Genomic DNA, 18115 nt, shown 5'->3' on the forward strand with positions numbered 1-18115 from the left:
TAAAACCAGCTAATCTGATTTTTAAATGGTTAAAATAGTAAAAATGAGTTATTCAAAATATTGTATTGCAGTTAATAATAATAAAACAAAATAAAATATAGGATATGACTTGTTAAAATTGTATATTTATAATATGTAAAACATATGCTAAAAACATTATATTCGATTTTCATTAAAAACATGAGAAACATTCCATATATTTCCTGAAATCCTAAGAGCAGAGCATACCAAAAAGTTGTTTCTTTATAGGAGATCACTTTTTTTTTGTCTTAGGGACACACACACCCTATTTACTAAACAAATTTTATTCAGCCGATTAAAAAAAAAACAAAATTCGCGCGCCAGGTAGGGGTCGAACCTACGGCCTTCTGCTTAGGAAACAGACGCTCTATCCACTGAGCTACAGGCGCTTTTGTTCTATCTTAATAGCTACATAATTTTGACATCTACTCATCTTCATTACTCTACTCTTTATTGATAAAAACTATAAGTTTATTTGGTAAAAACTATAAGTTTATTGCAGTAAAAACTACAAGTTTTATTTGGTAAGTTCGCAGTAAAAATAAAAGTTGGCATTTTATTAAAATCTGTGATTGGTAACATTTTTAATGTATAAGTTGCAATATGAGTTTTTAATAAAAAATTGAACATATAAACATATAAACAGAAAAAAAATTATTAAAAAAATGAAAACAAGATATTTTAAAAATAAAAAAATAAAGGTATATTTTGAATTAGTATAAAAATTTGAAAAAATAATTTTCAATATATATTATCTTCTATATTTTTTGTAACTATGTTATTTTCTATATTATGATCACTTGTAATACTATTTATTCTAATATCAATAGAAAATAAGTTAATCAAATAATAATATTAACATGAATTTTAAACTAAAAATCTAATAATTAAAAAAGTTTATAAATGTTTATTCCAAATCAATCTCAAATAAAAATAAAAATAGATATTACTATAATTGTAGAATTGGAAACATAAATTATAATATTTAAAATTTACAAAGCAAAAAAAGATTACAAAGGTACATTAGTGACATGCATAAGCTATGAAAAGTCAATATTTTCTTTTTTTTTTATTTTTAGGGAGAAAAATCAATTAATTTTATAACTCAATTTCTAAAACATGGAATTTTGGTTGATGTAGGTTTATGATTTGAGTTAACAATTTTACATAGGGTTTAAGTCAAAATTGTAACTCAACTATAAAACATATTAAATCAAACTTAAAAACAAAATAACAAACTTAAAATCAAAAAAATCAAATATAGATCATGATTGGTAACAATTTTGAGTTCCTAATGACTTTTACTCCTAAGTCAGAGTAAATCAACCACACCACATGTCACCAATCATAGCCTGAGTAAATCACATCTTATCAGCGTGATTTAGCTGCTGGTGGCGGGTATGGCCACGGGCTTTGAGTCCTCTGCTTTTTCATGTTCCTTGTTCAGCAACTGAAACATAACATCTCAACGATTAAGTTCACAAAACAGAAATGCAAAGACCAATTTTAATCAGTTGGTTTCCTCTTCTGGCTAAGAACATAAGAAAGAGTTATGATTCTAACCTTGTTGTTGATCAAGTTGTGGAGCGCAATTACACTTCGGATGAGGGACGATAGGTAGATAACGAGCATCATGTCATTTGTTTTCACTGCACAGAATAATAATTGCAGTAAGAACAATGCATTCAATGCTTTAAGAAAGCAGCACACAGTAAAGAAACTCACCTGAGAAGGCCTTGACCAACTCGTTCACATTCAGGTTTGGAAGCAAGTTGAAAACGTCCTGCAGATTTGAAGTGGAATATTTCATTAGATAAAATCCACGGTAGTGACTACAGAATTACAATGAGCAAAGATCACAAAGATTTAGAAATGTTAATCAGAACACTAAATGAAAATATGCAAGCTCTAACCTGCAGATGGTATAAGATCTCATGATTTAGAGGGAGCTTTCCTTCAATCACAAGGTCAAGGTAACTCCTGATCTCCCGAAGACGTGCATCCAGCCCCTTCAAAGCAGTAAGTTTGGCAGTGACCTGGAGCAAAATACAATACACATTATTAGCTCAGTCCTCAAGCCGTAACTATTAATTTTCATACAAAGAAACATAAATAGTAAACCCCAAAGGAGCCCATCATGGTTTCAGCAAGACATTTAAAGGAATGATAATGAAACGTTCAAGTATTGTTAAAAAACCTCAGTCGCCAGGGTACTGATAGTTGTGTCTTTTACATCCCTTAGCAAATGTTCCACACCTATTCAAAAACGAGAATAAAACAAGTCTGTGTCAGAAAGACCTTCCTTAAATACAATAAAAAGTACACCAGACTTGTAAATTTTATGAACATACCAATCTCTTCGACTTCATGAGCAGCAATTTCTGTAGACACGTGGACGAAGACTTTCTGGCTTTTCTGAGTAGCGTTCTGAAGAGACAATGGAGTATGTAATCAAGTTGATTAGATACAAGGATACAGCTGTACAAAACGTAAGAGATTAGGAAGCGTGTATGTATCTTCTTACCTCCTTAACCTCCTCCACAGCATAGTAAGCTTTAGTGGGAATTCCAAGTTCCTTAGGCTGGACATCTATAATGACCAACACCGGATTTGGAACATAGCTGCGGCAGCAAAAGTAAAACCAAGCTTCTTAAATTCCAAAAGAAACAAAAGCAACACGAAGATGTAAGAAAAACTGCCTAAAACATGATCTGCCACAACCTAAAACGGGACCAGTCTATCCCCAATCTATCTCCCATGCCAACAGAACATAAAAACGGTCAATATAAATCTGAATGATCGAACTGGAAACTAACCCATTGAACAGCGCCTGAACATCCAAATCATTCTCTCGAAGCTTAGGGCCTGTGCTGTACCAACCAACAACATGCTCCTTGGCTGAAAAGCAAATAAATTGTCGTTACAAACATGGTTGCGACATCGTCATATATAGTCAAAACTTGAGCTTTCTAAGAAGAAGTACCATTAATTCTCTTGAACATGTGGAACATGGACTCATGGTAGTTGTGATCAAGAAACCATATACTTGGGTCCTTGTCATCCTCCTCAAAAGGCACTACAAATTAAAAAATATATACCAAACGTCAAACAAGTCATATGCAAGTAAACAGCTAGGTTCCTAGCGACAGTACAAACTCAATTACAACTAAAACCTCTCCAATGAATCAACCTAAAGTTTTATCTTTTACTTTAACCCTAAATTGCTGTCATACATACATCTCGCTAGTACCCTAATACGAATGAAACAGCTCGACAGAATCTGAGATCTGAAGATAGGAGAGAGGAAGGCGCACCTGCGTAGCTGTTGGTGACGTCGACGACACCACGGGAGCTGCTCCCGAGAAGAACACCGACGACGCGCTTGCGCGAGTCCTTAGCGACGCGGTTGTAATGGTCGACGATACTGAGCAAGACGAGTGGGTGAACGACCACTTTCTCGATCGTCCTCGCTGATATCTGCTGCGTCTTTATCACATCCATCTTCGGAGAATCAGCCTCGCTACTAGTTAATTCGATTTCTCCGGTGGAAGATGTGAAAGTTCCGATTCGGAGCTTCGAAGTTTGCTTCTTCTGCAGGAAAACAACCCCTTTGAACTACTACTACTTGCTTCTCTTCTCTAGTCTTCTTTATTTATCTTTTATGGGCCGGACTTGTAATCAAATAATGGGCTTTAATAATACTAATGGGCTTTTATAATACTGATGGGCTTATCAGGTGACTTGCAACAACAGTAAAACAACAAGTTGTTCCAAGTTAGATGAAAATCATAAACGACACGCAGTTTTTCTCTAGTTACCTTTTGAGTTTCTGTTGATGCGTCTCTTTCTCCTGGAAATGGAGCTCACCATCTGAGGAAACTCATCAAAGCTTTTTTCTCTAGTTACCTTTTGAGTTTCTGTCCTGATCCAATTACGATGGGATCAACAACGTTCCGTGATCGCACGGCGGAGTTTCGTTCGCTCTCCCAGACGTTGAAGAAGATCGGAGCGATCCCGTATTCCGTCCATCAAGCCGAAAGCGATCCAACAACATCCTCCACCAAACGGTCGCCGCCGGGGGGATCTTCGAGATCCGAGTTCAACAAGAAGGCTTCCCAGATCGGTCTGCGTATCCACGAGACGTCTCAGAAGACCGCTAGGCTCGCTAAATGTACGGTTTCAGACTCAGGATTCATCCTCTCGCATTATGAAACAATAGAGTTAGGCGTTTAGAATGTTTTGGATTCTAACGAGATTCAGACATAGTTTTCGCTAGCTGTTTTGTAATGAATGGAACTTGCAGTGATTCTAGAGATATTGTAGTTGATTGCAGTTGAAACTGTTGATGAAATAGCAGTGGAATTTGAATGTTTGGATTCTAAAGAGATTCAGACATAGTTTCCGACAGCTGTCTTGTAATGAATGGAACTTGCAGAGATTCTAGAGATATTGTAGTTGATTGCATTTGAAACTGTTGATGAAATCTCGGTGGAATTAGGATGTTTGGATTTTGTAACGAGATTCAGACATAGTTTCCTACAGCTGTCTTGTAATGAATGGAACTTGCAATGAACTCCAGAGACATTGTAGTTATTGCAGTTAAAAAACTATTGATGAACCGCAGTGGAATTAGGATGTTTGGATTCTAACGAGATTCGGATATAGTTTCCGACAGCCTGTCTTGTAATGAATGAAACTTGGCAATGATTCTAGAGACATTGTAGTTGATTGCAATTGAAACTGTTGATGAATCGCAGTGGAATTAGGGCGTTAGGACGTTTGGATTTTTTAACGAGATTCAGACATAGTTTCCAAACAGCTGTCTTGTAATGATTGCAATTGAAGTTAGCTCTACTTCTTTTCTCTGACATTGTCTGGTTATTTCGCAGTGGGGAAAGAATCGTCGATTTTCAATGACAGGACTCTGGAGATACAGGAGCTAACCGTGTTGATCAGGAACGACATCACGGGGCTGAACATGGCTCTCTCTGATCTGCAGACACTTCAGAACATGGAGATCGCTGACGGGAGCAGCTATTCGCACGACAAAGTCGGTCACTACACAGCTGTTTGCGATGACTTGAAAACCAGGCTCATGGGAGCTACAAAGCAATTTCAGGACGTTCTAACCGCGAGATCAGAGGTTGGTTGGGGTTTTGTAGATTTTATCGACTTCCTATATTACCATTAGAGAGTATCTCTAACCCGAGACATGTTATTGTCTTCCCGCAGAACATGAAGGCTCATGAAAACAGGAAACAGCTCTTCTCCGCGAAAAACGCAGCGGTGGATAATAATCAGAATAATGCAAAAGCTGTACCTGAGCCTCCTCCTTGGTCAAGCTCATCAGTTCCTTCCGGGAATTTGCAACAACAGCCACTGTGAGTTTTGTTCTAAAACTATCTCCTTAGTAACAGCTGCTCTCATCTAATTACATTTGGTCTTTTGCAACCGACCAGATTGCCGCAAGTAAATACTGGAGCTCCTTCTGGTAGCCAGCTTAGGTATGTCCTTGATTGTGTTCGTTTTCCTTTATGCTTTAAGATCAAACAATATATTATACAATATGATTTTCTGTTCATGACATGGCAAAACAGACGCAGATCTGCTATCGAGAATCCACCATCGCAGCAAATGGAGATGTCTATGTTACAGCAGACAGTCCCGAGGCAGGAGAACTATAGCCAAAACAGAGCTGTTGCGCTTCACAGCGTGGAATCAACGATAACAGAGCTAAGTGGGATATTCACACATCTAGCTACCATGGTCACTCAACAGGGAGAGCTAGCTATCAGGTTCTTTTAACGTTCTTTACCCAAAACCTCACCATAATACATAGTTTCAAGGAAGGCTTAGTTTAATATATGTGTGGGTTTTTGTGGAACAGAATCGATGACAATATGGATGAATCGTTAGTTAACGTAGAGGGAGCACGAAGCGCTCTTCTGCAGCATCTCACTCGAATTTCATCGAATAGATGGCTCATGATCAAGATTTTCGTTGTTATCATATTGTTCCTCATTGTTTTCCTATTCTTCGTGGCTTGAAACAACAATACCTTTATATCTTCCATCTATACAACAACACATGTTAAGCTTGCAAGCTTCAAGAGTTCAAAAAGTTTATAAAAAAATTTCTACAATATTCAGTATTGTAGAACATGCATGACGTTTTATATCAACATGAGAACATCGTGTCGGTTAAATTACTAAACCACGTAGGATGTTTCCGATATTAAGTAAGGGAATTTATGCTGGTCAAAGTTAAGAAAACGGCATGGCGTCCTCTATTTGTCAAAAAGCACGCGGTGTCGTTTCAGATATAAAGAAGGGCACGACATGTCGGTGTAAAATCTGTGAAAAACTACAAAGCGTTATTCTCGGGAAGAGCTCCTCCAGTGGATAAATGAAAGATCCTCTGTTCTCCAGCGATAAGAGCCACGATCCTAGTCCTAGTGTTGGAAGACAACAACAGAAAAATACAAATCTTTTTTACGTCCTAAGATATTTAATGACACAAGGGTTTTGATCGGAGAGCATAAAGGTCTAGGCTTTTCTGGAGTTTTGTTGGTTAGGAAATGAATCTCGCGGCTAGTTTTCGCGGCAATTTCGGCGTCTTGTCGCAATGCAGCAGCTCACGTTGCACTAGTCTTCAGTTTCGTCCATTGGTAGCTACTACTTCGTGTTTAGATTTTGTGCAGCAGAGAGGTATCACTCGAAGGAAGAAGGAGCTGAAGCTGTTCCGAGTTCAAAGGTTTCATTTTTCGATTTTTTTTCTTTTTTTACAATTTGTTTCTGTTACTTCTCTGTTTATCTGGTCGCTTTGTACTCTGGAGTTTTGCAGAAAGAGAGAGACTTTCTGTAGAGCGACGGATGCACAAACGGAACCAGATGGAAATAACGATGAGGTATTTGCTTTAGCATCCATGCTGCTTCTTTTATGGATTCTGTTTATGATCCATGCTGTGGTAATTGTGGAACATCTTTGCAGGAAAGTGGTGAAGAAGACAAAGAGGCTTTAGCAGATGAGCCTCCTTCACAGACTCCTACTGAGTTGGTTTCAGAGGCAACTGCTGTGGATGAAGCCGTTGGCAGTAATGAGGAAAACAAAGTTCAATTCAGCTCTCAGGTATCTTCTTATACCTCAAATGGTATATTAACTGAAACTCAATTGTATAACTAAGAAGTGTTGTTTACCAGTTAGTAGCTTCAGAGGAATTGAATCTAAATTGCTCTATTTGGCTTATTTCTTGAACAATATAGTTTCTTGATATTGTTTCTGAATGTATTGTGTGTTTGCTGTATTTTTGAATTAGGACGGAGATAAGTTAGAAGTTAGCATCGGTTCTCCTCTTCCTGGTGTGAATGTAAGTATTAATCAACAATGTTAATTACAAAAGCAACAACTTAATGCTTATCTTTCATTAAAAAAAAGTTGTTTGTGAACAGCCGTTACAATTGGATGAATCCATGAGACTCCCCAAAGAAACAATTGATATCCTCAAGGACCAAGTTTTTGGGTTTGACACCTTCTTTGTTACAAGCCAAGAACCATATGAGGTGAGAGCCACTGAGAAACTCATCACTATCACACAGGATAGGTTGCGATAATTCTCTCTCCAATGGTTGTAGGGTGGGGTGTTGTTCAAAGGGAATCTAAGAGGCCAGCCTGCTAAAAGCTACGAGAAGATAAAGACAAGATTGGAGGTAAGCATCTCTGCTTCTTGAGAGCTCATGTTTTGGCAAAGGTTAATAGTAAAATGTTGTTCCATCAATCTGCAGAATAAATTTGGTGACCAGTACAAGCTTTTCCTCCTCACCAATCCAGAGGATGATAAACCTGTGGCTGTTGTTGTTCCTCGAAGGTCCTTGGAACCCGAGACAACAGGTTATCTTACTATACGGTTCCTTATTTTACAAGGACCTCTCTCAAATTACTGAACTTTTAGCTGAGTATACTACTAAATACAAATGCAGCTGTTCCTGAATGGTTTGCTGCTGGTTCTTTTGGATTGGTGGCATTGTTCACATTGTTTCTCCGTAATGTGCCTGCCTTGCAAGCCGACTTACTGTAAGAAACATCTCACAACCATGTTTTCTCCAGAACATGTTATGCTTAACTGAATAAACCTTTCCTTCCCCTATCCATGAATCTGACTGCAGGTCAGCATTTGACAACCTTGAGCTGTTGAAAGATGGCTTACCGGGAGCTCTCGTCACCGCTCTTATTCTTGGAGTACATGAACTGGGACACGTTTTAGTTGCAAACAACCTAGGGATAAAGCTCGGTGTTCCGTTCTTTGTTCCAAGTTGGCAGGTGAAGCTCTTTAAAAGCAAAAGGGGAACCTCCTTTCATCTAGAATTTTTTTTGGTTTTGTTAGACATTTGATGAACATGTTTTAGATTGGCAGATAGGTTCTTTCGGTGCTATAACGAGAATCAAAAACATCGTACCAAAACGAGAAGATCTTCTGAAGGTCGCAGCTGCAGGACCTTTGGCTGGCTTTGCTCTGGGGTTTGTTCTGTTTCTTGCAGGGCTAATCGTGCCTCCGAGTGACGGCATTGGCGTTGTTGTTGACTCATCAGTGTTTCATGAGTCCTTCCTCGTTGGTGGTATTGGTAAGCCTTTACCTTTTAGTTTAATATGATGAATATTAAAGGCTGAGTTTGGAGTGTTAATATGTTTAAGCATTTTTTTGCTTTTATCCTTTTCTATAGCAAAGCTATTACTCGGTGATGTACTCAAGGAAGGAACATCAATATCTTTGAACCCACTTGTGATATGGGCATGGGCTGGACTTCTCATCAATGGCATTAACAGCATCCCTGCAGGAGAGCTTGACGGTGGTAAAATTGCTTTCTCCATTTGGGGTAGAAAGGTAACTTCAAACCCAAACTTGAACATTCCTCCAAAGAAAAAAATCCTTAAACTCTTGGTTTCTAATGGTTTATTCAGGCCGCAACACGGCTCACGAGTGTCTCTTTAGCGCTTCTGGGTATATCTGCGCTGTTCAGCGACGTGGCATTCTACTGGGTGGTGCTGATATTCTTCCTGCAGCGTGGACCGATAGCCCCGCTGGCTGAGGAAATCACTGAGCCTGATGAGAAGTATTTGTATCTAGGAATCCTGGTTCTCTTCCTCTCCTTGCTTGTGTGTTTGCCTTATCCGTTTGCTTTCACCGGTCAAGACCCCATGATGATTGGCTTGTGAAAATGGGACTCATCATTATACAAACAAACAAGAGCAATAGCTACAACTTTTAGTTTTGGTCTCTAAGTTGCATCACATTTATATTTGAAAGAGACTTTGAATGGTTGAAAATAAGAAACAAGAAAATGGACCAACATTATTTATGGATACTAGAGCAACCAATGTGATTAGGAATAATAATAGAAGGACAAGGTAGATAATAGAAATGAACAAAAAACATGGTTTTCATGTGGATGTATTTGATTTTGGTTGGTAGCAGCTAAAGCAACCTTCCAGTTTTAAACACTGTTGTTAATTCAAGAAAATGTCAAAGTTTCTACATTGATAATATTATAAAATTGACTCAAACTCAACAACATTGATATTTGTATCACAATCAAAGATGTTTTATACATTAATCATATTAATATTTATTTAATTGACACAAATAAGATAACAGGTCCAGTGGACCCAGAAGGGCTAAAGCCTCTCCAGTCATCCACTTATTTGTACAGTACTACCCTTTACCAAGAGAGAGTGTATCTGTGTATGCACGTGACTTGGTGTAAAGAAAATACAGGTGAGGGGTATAATAGTAAATTTAGCAATTAGTCACATGGTCATGCTTTATAAATAAGACATCCTCTTTATTACATTCGCCACTCTTCTCTGACTCTTCTTTCAACATTCCGGCCGCCGGAGCCCGTGTCCAAACCGCTTTTTTCTCATCCGTTACGATGTCTTCCTCCTCGATGAATGTGGCGACGGCGAAACCTCTGAGCTTCTCTCGCCGTCTCGTCCCCGCTGCGGTTTCTCGCGGACTCTCATCTTCTGTGACAGTTTCTGGATGTCCCGGTAGAAGCTCGTCTCACGCGCCTTCTTTCCGTTCGATCAAATGCGTCTCTGTATCGCCGGAAGCTTCTATAGGTGAATCAACGCTCTTCGTTTTGTTAATTTTCTTCGAATCTGTATTTCTGATAGGCTTGATTTGGCATGCGGTTTAGGTTTATTCGGTTCGGTTAATTTGGTTTTCGGTTAGTTCGGGTTTAGCATTGAACCGAAATATTTTGAATCGGAATCTGATTTTTGATTAGATATGCTCAATCGGAACTAGGCATGCGGTTTAGGTTTATTCGGTTCTGATAATTTGGTTATCGGTTAGTTCGGTTTTGTCATTGAACCCAAATATTTGAATCTTTACTGATGTTTTCGTTTTGTTGTTACTTTTGCAGTAAGTGATACGAAGAAGCTCGCAGATGCTTCCAAGAGCACAAACCTTGTACCAATCTACCGCTGCATATTCTCTGATCAGCTCACTCCTGTTCTGGCTTACCGTTGTCTCGTCAAAGAAGATGACCGTGAAGCTCCTAGCTTTCTTTTCGAGTCCGTTGAGCCTGGCTCTCAGATGTCCAGCGTCGTAAGAAACCATCTTTCTTTTTATTAGTTCATATTCTTTAGTTCCTAATTTTTTTTTTATTGATCTTAAATAGGGTCGTTATAGCGTTGTTGGGGCTCAGCCTGCGATGGAGATCGTGGCAAAGGAGGATAAAGTAATTGTGATGGATCACAAAAGTGGAAGCTTGACTGAGGAACACGTTGAAGATCCTATGGAGATCCCGAGGAAAATCTCTGAGTCATGGAACCCTGATCCTCAACTAGTTCAGGACCTTCCTGATGCCTTTTGTGGTAAGGAATCCATCTTTATTGTTTTTTAACTATTCACTTGCTAGCATACGTACAGTTTCTCGCAGCATTCAATCTCCTAAAAATCCATCATAACGTTATTTGATAGAAGAACTAAGGACTTTAGTTTACTCTCCATGCTTTGTTTTTTTTTCCTAGAGTGGTATTTCTTAATAAGATTTCTTTGTCATCATTATAGGTGGTTGGGTTGGGTTTTTCTCGTACGACACAGTTCGCTACGTCGAAAAGAGGAAACTTCCATTTTCAAAGGCCCCTGAGGATGATAGGAACTTGCCAGACATGCATCTTGGTCTTTATGACGATGTAGTTGTATTTGATCACGTCGAGAAGGTAATACTTTTGTTACTACTATCCATGTTGTATGAGATTACTTGTGGAGTCTTAGAGGTTGGTTCCCTATTATACAGAAAGCATATGTTATCCACTGGATTAGACTAGATGCGACCATTCCCTATGAGACGGCATACAGTAATGGACTGCAGCATTTGGAGAATTTGGTATCCAAGCTACACGATATTGCACCGTAAGTATCTCTCTGTCTTGATTTCCTTTGTGGACTTTTTTTTGTTCCTATCCTGAACGTTGTTTTTTCTGGTTCTCTGTGAATCTCAACAGGCCAAAGCTGGCTGCAGGTAACGTGAATCTTCAGACAAAGCAGTTTGGACCAGCTTTGGAAAACTCAAACGTGACACGCGAAGAGTACAAGGAGGCTGTGGTCAATGCTAAAGAACATATACTCGCAGGAGACATATTCCAGATTGTGTTGAGTCAGCGTTTCGAAAGGAGAACATTCGCAGACCCCTTTGAGGTTTACAGAGCTCTAAGAGTTGTGAATCCAAGTCCGTATATGGGTTATTTGCAGGTTAGTAACGGGAGAATTTTCTTGTACAACTATGTATTTGTCCTTGCGGTGGATAACATTTGATGCTTTTAAACTTCAGGCCAGAGGATGTATTTTGGTAGCATCAAGTCCAGAAATTCTAACCAAAGTAAAACAGGTAAAACATCTCTATCTCAAGTGGCATTAGTCCTAGGAGATATCATGCTATTCGGATGAAGCTTAACTTTTACTCATCACCGTTGAAGCAGAACAAGATAGTGAATCGGCCATTAGCAGGAACCAGCAGGAGAGGGAAAACAGAGGTTGAAGATAAGAGATTAGAGAAGGAGCTGTTAGAGAATGAAAAGCAATGTGCTGAGCACATCATGTTGGTCGATCTCGGTCGCAACGACGTCGGGAAAGTTGCGAAATACGGTTCGGTGAAAGTGGAGAAACTTATGAACATCGAACGTTACTCCCATGTTATGCATATAAGCTCAACGGTGAGTGTTAATCATATCACACCTCTTTGGACCATATAAAGATTTTGAGTATCTCATCTTTTTGAGTTCTGTGTGCAGGTGACAGGAGAGTTACAAGATGATTTATCTTGCTGGGACACGCTACGTGCGGCTCTACCAGTGGGCACAGTTAGTGGCGCACCGAAGGTGAAAGCCATGGAGCTAATCGACGAGCTGGAGCCTACACGGCGTGGACCATACAGTGGCGGTTTTGGTGGAGTCTCGTTCACCGGCGACATGGACATTGCTTTGTCACTTAGGACAATTGTTTTCCCGACAGCAAGTCAGTACAACACGATGTACTCTTACAAAGATGCTAACAAACGCCGTGAATGGGTGGCTTATCTTCAAGCTGGAGCAGGTGTGGTAGCTGACAGTGACCCGGAAGACGAGCACCGCGAGTGCCAGAACAAAGCCGCTGGTCTTGCTCGAGCCATTGACTTGGCTGAATCCGCATTTGTTAAAAAATGAGTTTGTAACACGGCTGTTTTGAGCTTCCAATCAAGTGTATAACAGTTTCAGGCAGAACAAGCTTTCTTTCTTTTTTTCCTTTTTTTTTCTCTTGATTTTGTTGGATTTGCATTTAGAAGAAAACACGAAAACAATTGTAGATTTTTCATAATAAACTACACAGATTGTGACAAGCCCGTAATGTAATAAGTTATAGAAATGTAAGCTATATTTCGAACTCATGATTCTTAACTTACAACTAATGCTAAAACAAACTAACCAGATGTATAAACAAGGATTGAAGTGATTTACTCTATTTTGATTTGGTACACATTTGTTTCCATGTTTGGGTTCTAAAATATCATCTAAACCAAAATGTAATAAGTTAAAAAATGTAATAATTGGAGCCAGATTTTCCACTTCCCCCTTATTATTTATAAAAAAAGCAATTGATAAGACTAACTTTAAATTAGTAAATTATTTACATGTATGTCATTTTGCGTATATATCATCTTTTCGAATAGCATTTTCAGATATCTATTAGAACTATTTTTAAAAGCCTAGATTGGTTACGAATTATGCCATTGGTACTTCTATTATAAACTTCATTGTATTTTATATCTTGATTGCTTCGTTATGCCAACAAATGTAGTTGGCGTAAGTTATATCACCAATTGCTGAAGGATTAGTCTCACCGCACCATCTGTTCTTCTCCATCCGCTGTCTCCGTCCGCCTTAGTTTCTCTCGTCTCTGTTTCTTACTGTGTTTCTTACTCTGTCTTTCTGTCTTCTGTTCCTCTGTTTCCTGTTTTCTTTTCTTTTATGTTCATGTTCTCTGTTTCCTTTTCTTTTCGTCTCTTGTCTCCTTTTGTAATAAGTTGTTCAACAACAACACTGTAACCTCTTTTCAGAAAATGGTAAGCTTAACCTTTTACCAAAAAAAGTTATATCACCAATTGCTTCTTTATTCATGTTCGAAGTACCTGCGTAGAATAAATGATAGAGCATGAGAGTTATAGCAAAAGGTTAGTATTGCTCCGATATAAACTTAATATAATCAAATACTGGAGTTGACATCTGGCTAACTTTTATAGCTTCATACTTCAATGGTTACTCTCACCAATATATTACGTTTAAAGATTTTTTTCGAGCAAGAATAGTAAAACAATTAGCCTGTTCTTCAAAAAAAAAAAGAATAGTAAAACAAGTGATGTTCCGTTGACCAGCTTTTTTTTTCTTCTTTTTCTTTTTTTTTTCTTTTCGTTGACCAACTTTTGTAAATTGATGCTTCATAGACATTACTTTTTATGTTCATTTAAGTATAGAATATAATGTGTGGTTAATAATTCATATAGTAGAACAGGTTCAATGTTACAAAATAACCATCACTTTTTATAGTCGTGGTTTGTTCTTAGTATAAAGGCTGTTGAATTTGGTGTTGCTTCATGCTTGAACATGTTTATTATCGTGTTTCAACAATGGAATTGAAAAAATCATCAGCTTATATATGCATTTATTCCACGTAATATAGTTCTACTCTAATGTTTGTATAGTAGTTCTCATTATTATGACTAAGCCACGCATGCAATTCAAATATCATGACAAACAGATTATGAATTTTTACTAACGTCAATAATGTAATTAAGTGTGTTTTCTATTGAATTTTGCAATCTTTCTGTTTCCTATAGTTACTCTGCGATTATCAATCATGTCATTATGAATTGATCTTTTCGCCATGAATACATACCTAAACTTCAGTCTCTAAAAATTGTGTAGTTATTGCAAGATTGAAACAAATTTCAATTTTTAAATATAGTACTTGCGTGACAATTTCTATCTTTAAGTTATGTTTAGTCCAAAATTGAAGCAAATTTCCAAGTTTGTAGGTTTATGGATCTAATAAACATGTGTTTGCTTTGGCCAAATATGGTATTATAAACTGATTGAGCACTAATTGTATTATACACCTTTTTTCCACCCTCAATAATTGAAGAAGAACCATTGGTTATATTATTTCCTCCATATCTCTGATTTGTCTTATATGTTTGGTAGATATTAGAAATACACGAATTATTTCTTTGTTAGTAAATGGTTTTACCAACACAATTACATATAAAGATATCTGTATATACATTACATTACATAGCTAAAACATCATAAATTTATTATTATATTTGAATAAGAGCTAATATATGCAGAAAAGCTAGTAATATGTGATATTTTAGACAAAATCTGAAGGTTGTTGAATAAAAAAAAAAGACAAAATCTGAAAACTATATCTACTTGTAGTAAGTGCCTTACATGCATAAAAGTTATTAATTATATTTGCATTTAAGTTAATATATATATGCAGAAGAGCTAAAATTAGATATATTTTATTTTATTTTCCACGAAAAAAATTATTTCTACATTTTTTAAAAAAATGTTCACAGATAAACACCAAAAAGAAAATATAAGAATGCTATAAAGGAAAAAGAAATTCTAAAAAGAATAATTATTTAGTTGACAAAAAAAAAGAATAATTATTTCTTATTCAACAGATCATATATTAATGGAATATTAAATGGTATCTAATTTTAGAGAAAAAATGAAGAATGCAAAAGAGTACAATAATGATAAAAAGGTCCCATTTCATGCATAAACCAACCCCCGTGTGTCTCCACTCTCTCATCTTCCATAAAAACTCCCTCTCTATATCCTATCTAGTCTCTACTATCATCATCATGGCCTTGTCTTTCTCCTTCACCGCCTTAGTCCTCCTCATCTCCTCCGTCGCCGTGGCTTTCCTCCTCCTCTTTCGCCGCACCCGTTACCGTCTGATGGGACTTCCTCCAGGAAGTCTTGGGCTTCCTCTCATAGGCGAGACTTTGCAGTTGATAAAAGCTTACAAGACAGAGAATCCTGAGCCTTTCATCGACGAGAGAGTGTCCCGGTACGGTTCGGTTTTCACGACGCATCTATTCGGTGAACCGACGGTTTTCTCCGCTGATGCGGAAACGAACCGGTTCGTTCTCCAGAACGAAGGGAAGCTCTTCGAGTGCTCTTATCCAGCTTCTATAAGTAATCTTATGGGGAAACACTCTTTGATTCGTATGGAAGGTTCTTTGCATAAACGTATGCACTCTTTCACCATGAGCTTCGCTAATGCTTCGGTCATGAAAGACCATCTCATGGTTGATGTTGACCGGTTAGTCCGGTTTAATCTCGGTTCCTGGTCCTCTCGTGTTCTCCTCATGGAAGAATCCAAAAAGGTAATAAATTTAGGGAGCAATAAATATTTTTAAGTTAAATCTTAAAAAATAATTTCGGAAATATAGAAACCATGCAGTGTTTTTATAATAAATTTTTAAAATTTAGAAATAAAAGCTAATGTTTCATTCGTTTGCACTGAGAACCGGGCATTTTATGATGTAAATGATATATTGATTTTTTTTTTGGCTAATATGAATGGATAATATATGATGTACTATGATTATGCAGATGACGTTTGACGTTGCAGTGAAGCAGCTAACGAGCTTTGATCCAGGGGAGTGGAGTGAGAATTTAAGGAAAGAGTATCATCTTGTTATCGAAGGGTTCTTCTCTCTTTCTCACCCTCTCTTCTCAACCACCTACCGCAAAGCAATCAGAGTATATTTAACTAATTAGTTTAATTACTCTTCCTCCTCTTACTTTATCCTAGATATATATTTGTATTATTTTTTTAGGCGCGGAGGAAGGTGGCGGAGGCGTTGACGGCGGTGATTATGAAGAGGAGGGAGGAGGAGAAGGAAGGAGCGGTGAGAAAAACAGATATGCTAGCGGCGTTAATCGCGGCCGATGATAGCTTTTCCAATGAAGAGATTGTTGATTTTTTTGTGGCTATACTCGTCGACGCTTACGAAACAACTCCTACGATCATGACTCTCGCCGTTAAGTTTCTTACTGAAACTCCTCTAGCTCTTGCTCAACTCAAGGTATTTTCTATGTTTAGTACTAATAATCGTATATGCATGTGTCATGTGTGTTCGTGTTACTACATGCAAATCAATATTTTAGGTCAAGCTGCGCATGTATGTTTAAATAGACAAAAGGGTTAATTTTACTGAAAAGTAAATTGTTTTTTAAATATATCGTATTTTGTTTTTGTTATTAGTTGTTCTCTTGTTGATGTCGTTAGTTTTGTCTGTAAGGATGGTTTAGTAGTCACTAAGTGCGTCATTGCTTAATATAATCCAAAGAAGCGTGTTGGATAACATAATTATAATATTTTTTTTAAACATTTTTCTTCTCTTATTTATTGTCTGAGTTGTAATTCCCTTGGCTGAAATAAACAGGAAGAGCATGAAAAGATTAGGGCAATGAAGAGTGATTCGGAGAGTCTTGAATGGAGTGATTACAAGTCTATGCCATTCACACAGTGTGTGAGTGTTCTTACTTGAAAGCTTCAATTTACTAGCTCTTGTCTTGTGACCCTTTCTCACTAATCTATTACAAATTTTATTTTGATCCAGGTGGTTAACGAGACGCTGAGAGTAGCTAACGTCATCGGTGGCGTTTTCAGGCGGGCAAAGACGGATGTTGAGATCAATGGTAAACTATATACCAACTTTTGAATGAAAATGAGCGGCTAGAAGATTCAAAATGTGAAAAGCTCTTACATGAAAAAAAAACAGGTTATAAGATTCCGAAAGGGTGGAAGGTGTTCTTATCGTTTAGAGGGGTACATTTAGACCTAACCAACTTCGAAGACGCACGCACTTTCAACCCTTGGCGATGGCAGGTTTAGATTTTTAACTTTTGTAAGCCATTGGCATTTATTGATCTTGATGTAGAGCTTAATTATCTTTGAATTCTTGATTTTGATGAACAGAGCAACTTGGTAACAACAACAAGCACTTCGAAAGTGTTCACACCGTTTGGTGGAGGACCAAGGATATGTCCCGGGTACGAGCTGGCTAGGGTTGCAATCTCTGTATTCCTTCACCACCTAGTGACTGGCTTCAGGTAAATAAATATATACCTTGACATACAAGACACTAGCCCTATATTTTTTCTAATTGGAAGGCTAAGAAGAATGATTTTTTTGTTTGTTATGGTAATTTTATGAGCAGTTGGGTTCATGAAGAGCAAGACAAGATGGTATTCTTTCCAACTACAAGAACACAGAAACGGTATCCGATCATCGTGAAGCGACGTGATGGTTGCTTATCAGCTACTTAATGAAAAAGAAGAAGAGACCAGAAGATTCTATTCAACTTTCCTTCTTTATGTTCATTATGGATCCATAGCTGAACAATAAAAGTACCATTACGTTTGCATTAATCTCTTCTGCTTTACTCTTTACACTTGCATATAATTACAGTTGAAAACGACGTCGCGCGCGAAAGTTCTCAATTTATTTTATAGACACGCCATCATAACTAAACGG

At 37.6% G+C, this 18115-nt stretch overlaps 5 protein-coding genes and 1 non-coding gene across 6 annotated transcripts; 4 read left to right on the top strand and 2 right to left on the bottom strand.

Moving 5' to 3' along the window:
- Positions 1-337: 337 nt before the first annotated feature.
- TRNAR-CCU (transfer RNA arginine (anticodon CCU)) lies at positions 338-410 on the bottom strand. The gene has a single exon. It is a non-coding gene; the product is annotated as a tRNA-Arg (tRNA).
- A 736-nt stretch (positions 411-1146) lies between these two features.
- On the bottom strand, positions 1147-3654 carry LOC108844621 (26S proteasome non-ATPase regulatory subunit 7 homolog A). The gene is made up of 10 exons (XM_018617905.2): positions 3336-3654; positions 3005-3097; positions 2838-2919; positions 2546-2642; positions 2373-2448; positions 2219-2277; positions 1935-2057; positions 1747-1804; positions 1585-1670; positions 1147-1471 (listed from the first exon to the last, which is right to left on the bottom strand). The coding sequence occupies exons 1-10, from the start codon at positions 3520-3522 to the stop codon at positions 1403-1405; spliced, it is 930 nt and encodes a 309-aa protein (XP_018473407.1). The 5' UTR covers positions 3523-3654; the 3' UTR covers positions 1147-1402.
- A 187-nt stretch (positions 3655-3841) lies between these two features.
- LOC108847580 (syntaxin-31) lies at positions 3842-6186 on the top strand. The gene is made up of 6 exons (XM_018620856.2): positions 3842-4192; positions 4911-5164; positions 5254-5402; positions 5481-5525; positions 5619-5816; positions 5909-6186. Exons 1-6 carry the CDS (start codon positions 3958-3960, stop codon positions 6066-6068), a joined length of 1041 nt encoding a protein of 346 aa, XP_018476358.1. The 5' UTR covers positions 3842-3957; the 3' UTR covers positions 6069-6186.
- A 252-nt stretch (positions 6187-6438) lies between these two features.
- LOC108847579 (probable zinc metalloprotease EGY2, chloroplastic) lies at positions 6439-9292 on the top strand. The gene is made up of 12 exons (XM_018620855.2): positions 6439-6774; positions 6865-6928; positions 7012-7149; positions 7337-7387; positions 7470-7580; positions 7653-7727; positions 7803-7908; positions 7998-8091; positions 8184-8337; positions 8432-8639; positions 8739-8899; positions 8977-9292. Exons 1-12 carry the CDS (start codon positions 6599-6601, stop codon positions 9229-9231), a joined length of 1593 nt encoding a protein of 530 aa, XP_018476357.2. The 5' UTR covers positions 6439-6598; the 3' UTR covers positions 9232-9292.
- A 567-nt stretch (positions 9293-9859) lies between these two features.
- On the top strand, positions 9860-12945 carry LOC108844131 (anthranilate synthase alpha subunit 1, chloroplastic). Its single transcript, XM_018617344.2, has 9 exons — positions 9860-10137; positions 10443-10627; positions 10701-10896; positions 11093-11244; positions 11322-11437; positions 11530-11776; positions 11856-11912; positions 12004-12237; positions 12316-12945. Exons 1-9 carry the CDS (start codon positions 9948-9950, stop codon positions 12724-12726), a joined length of 1788 nt encoding a protein of 595 aa, XP_018472846.2. The 5' UTR covers positions 9860-9947; the 3' UTR covers positions 12727-12945.
- Positions 12946-15368: 2423 nt separating this feature from the next.
- Positions 15369-18104, top strand: LOC108845671 (3beta,22alpha-dihydroxysteroid 3-dehydrogenase-like). Its single transcript, XM_018618839.2, has 8 exons — positions 15369-15956; positions 16186-16335; positions 16413-16661; positions 17022-17108; positions 17199-17277; positions 17361-17467; positions 17558-17691; positions 17799-18104. Exons 1-8 carry the CDS (start codon positions 15429-15431, stop codon positions 17905-17907), a joined length of 1443 nt encoding a protein of 480 aa, XP_018474341.2. The 5' UTR covers positions 15369-15428; the 3' UTR covers positions 17908-18104.
- Positions 18105-18115: the final 11 nt, after the last annotated feature.

This window comes from Raphanus sativus, chromosome 3 (genome assembly GCF_000801105.2).
Source record: "Raphanus sativus cultivar WK10039 chromosome 3, ASM80110v3, whole genome shotgun sequence".
In the NCBI taxonomy this organism is placed as follows: domain Eukaryota; kingdom Viridiplantae; phylum Streptophyta; class Magnoliopsida; order Brassicales; family Brassicaceae; genus Raphanus; species Raphanus sativus.

What these genes read in the sequence shown, in the direction of transcription:
- LOC108844621 (XM_018617905.2), bottom strand. Translation starts at nt 3,522, where the DNA reads ATGGATGTGATAAAGACGCAGCAGATATCAGCGAGGACGATCGAGAAA. An exon ending in CTGTGGAGGAGGTTAAGGAG is followed by an intron (nt 2,449 to 2,545) that starts GTAAGAAGATAC and finishes TTGTCTCTTCAG; the next exon opens with AACGCTACTCAGAAAAGCCA. An exon ending in ACAACTTGATCAACAACAAG is followed by an intron (nt 1,472 to 1,584) that starts GTTAGAATCATA and finishes GTTATGTTTCAG; the next exon opens with TTGCTGAACAAGGAACATGA.
- LOC108847580 (XM_018620856.2), top strand. Translation starts at nt 3,958, where the DNA reads ATGGGATCAACAACGTTCCGTGATCGCACGGCGGAGTTTCGTTCGCTC. An exon ending in TTCTAACCGCGAGATCAGAG is followed by an intron (nt 5,165 to 5,253) that starts GTTGGTTGGGGT and finishes GTCTTCCCGCAG; the next exon opens with AACATGAAGGCTCATGAAAA. An exon ending in CAGGGAGAGCTAGCTATCAG is followed by an intron (nt 5,817 to 5,908) that starts GTTCTTTTAACG and finishes TTTGTGGAACAG; the next exon opens with AATCGATGACAATATGGATG.
- LOC108847579 (XM_018620855.2), top strand. Translation starts at nt 6,599, where the DNA reads ATGAATCTCGCGGCTAGTTTTCGCGGCAATTTCGGCGTCTTGTCGCAA. An exon ending in AGATAAAGACAAGATTGGAG is followed by an intron (nt 7,728 to 7,802) that starts GTAAGCATCTCT and finishes ATCAATCTGCAG; the next exon opens with AATAAATTTGGTGACCAGTA. An exon ending in CTTGGAACCCGAGACAACAG is followed by an intron (nt 7,909 to 7,997) that starts GTTATCTTACTA and finishes ATACAAATGCAG; the next exon opens with CTGTTCCTGAATGGTTTGCT.
- LOC108844131 (XM_018617344.2), top strand. Translation starts at nt 9,948, where the DNA reads ATGTCTTCCTCCTCGATGAATGTGGCGACGGCGAAACCTCTGAGCTTC. An exon ending in CGTATATGGGTTATTTGCAG is followed by an intron (nt 11,777 to 11,855) that starts GTTAGTAACGGG and finishes TTTAAACTTCAG; the next exon opens with GCCAGAGGATGTATTTTGGT. An exon ending in TTCTAACCAAAGTAAAACAG is followed by an intron (nt 11,913 to 12,003) that starts GTAAAACATCTC and finishes CCGTTGAAGCAG; the next exon opens with AACAAGATAGTGAATCGGCC.
- LOC108845671 (XM_018618839.2), top strand. Translation starts at nt 15,429, where the DNA reads ATGGCCTTGTCTTTCTCCTTCACCGCCTTAGTCCTCCTCATCTCCTCC. An exon ending in CCTACCGCAAAGCAATCAGA is followed by an intron (nt 16,336 to 16,412) that starts GTATATTTAACT and finishes TTATTTTTTTAG; the next exon opens with GCGCGGAGGAAGGTGGCGGA. An exon ending in TCAACCCTTGGCGATGGCAG is followed by an intron (nt 17,468 to 17,557) that starts GTTTAGATTTTT and finishes TTTGATGAACAG; the next exon opens with AGCAACTTGGTAACAACAAC.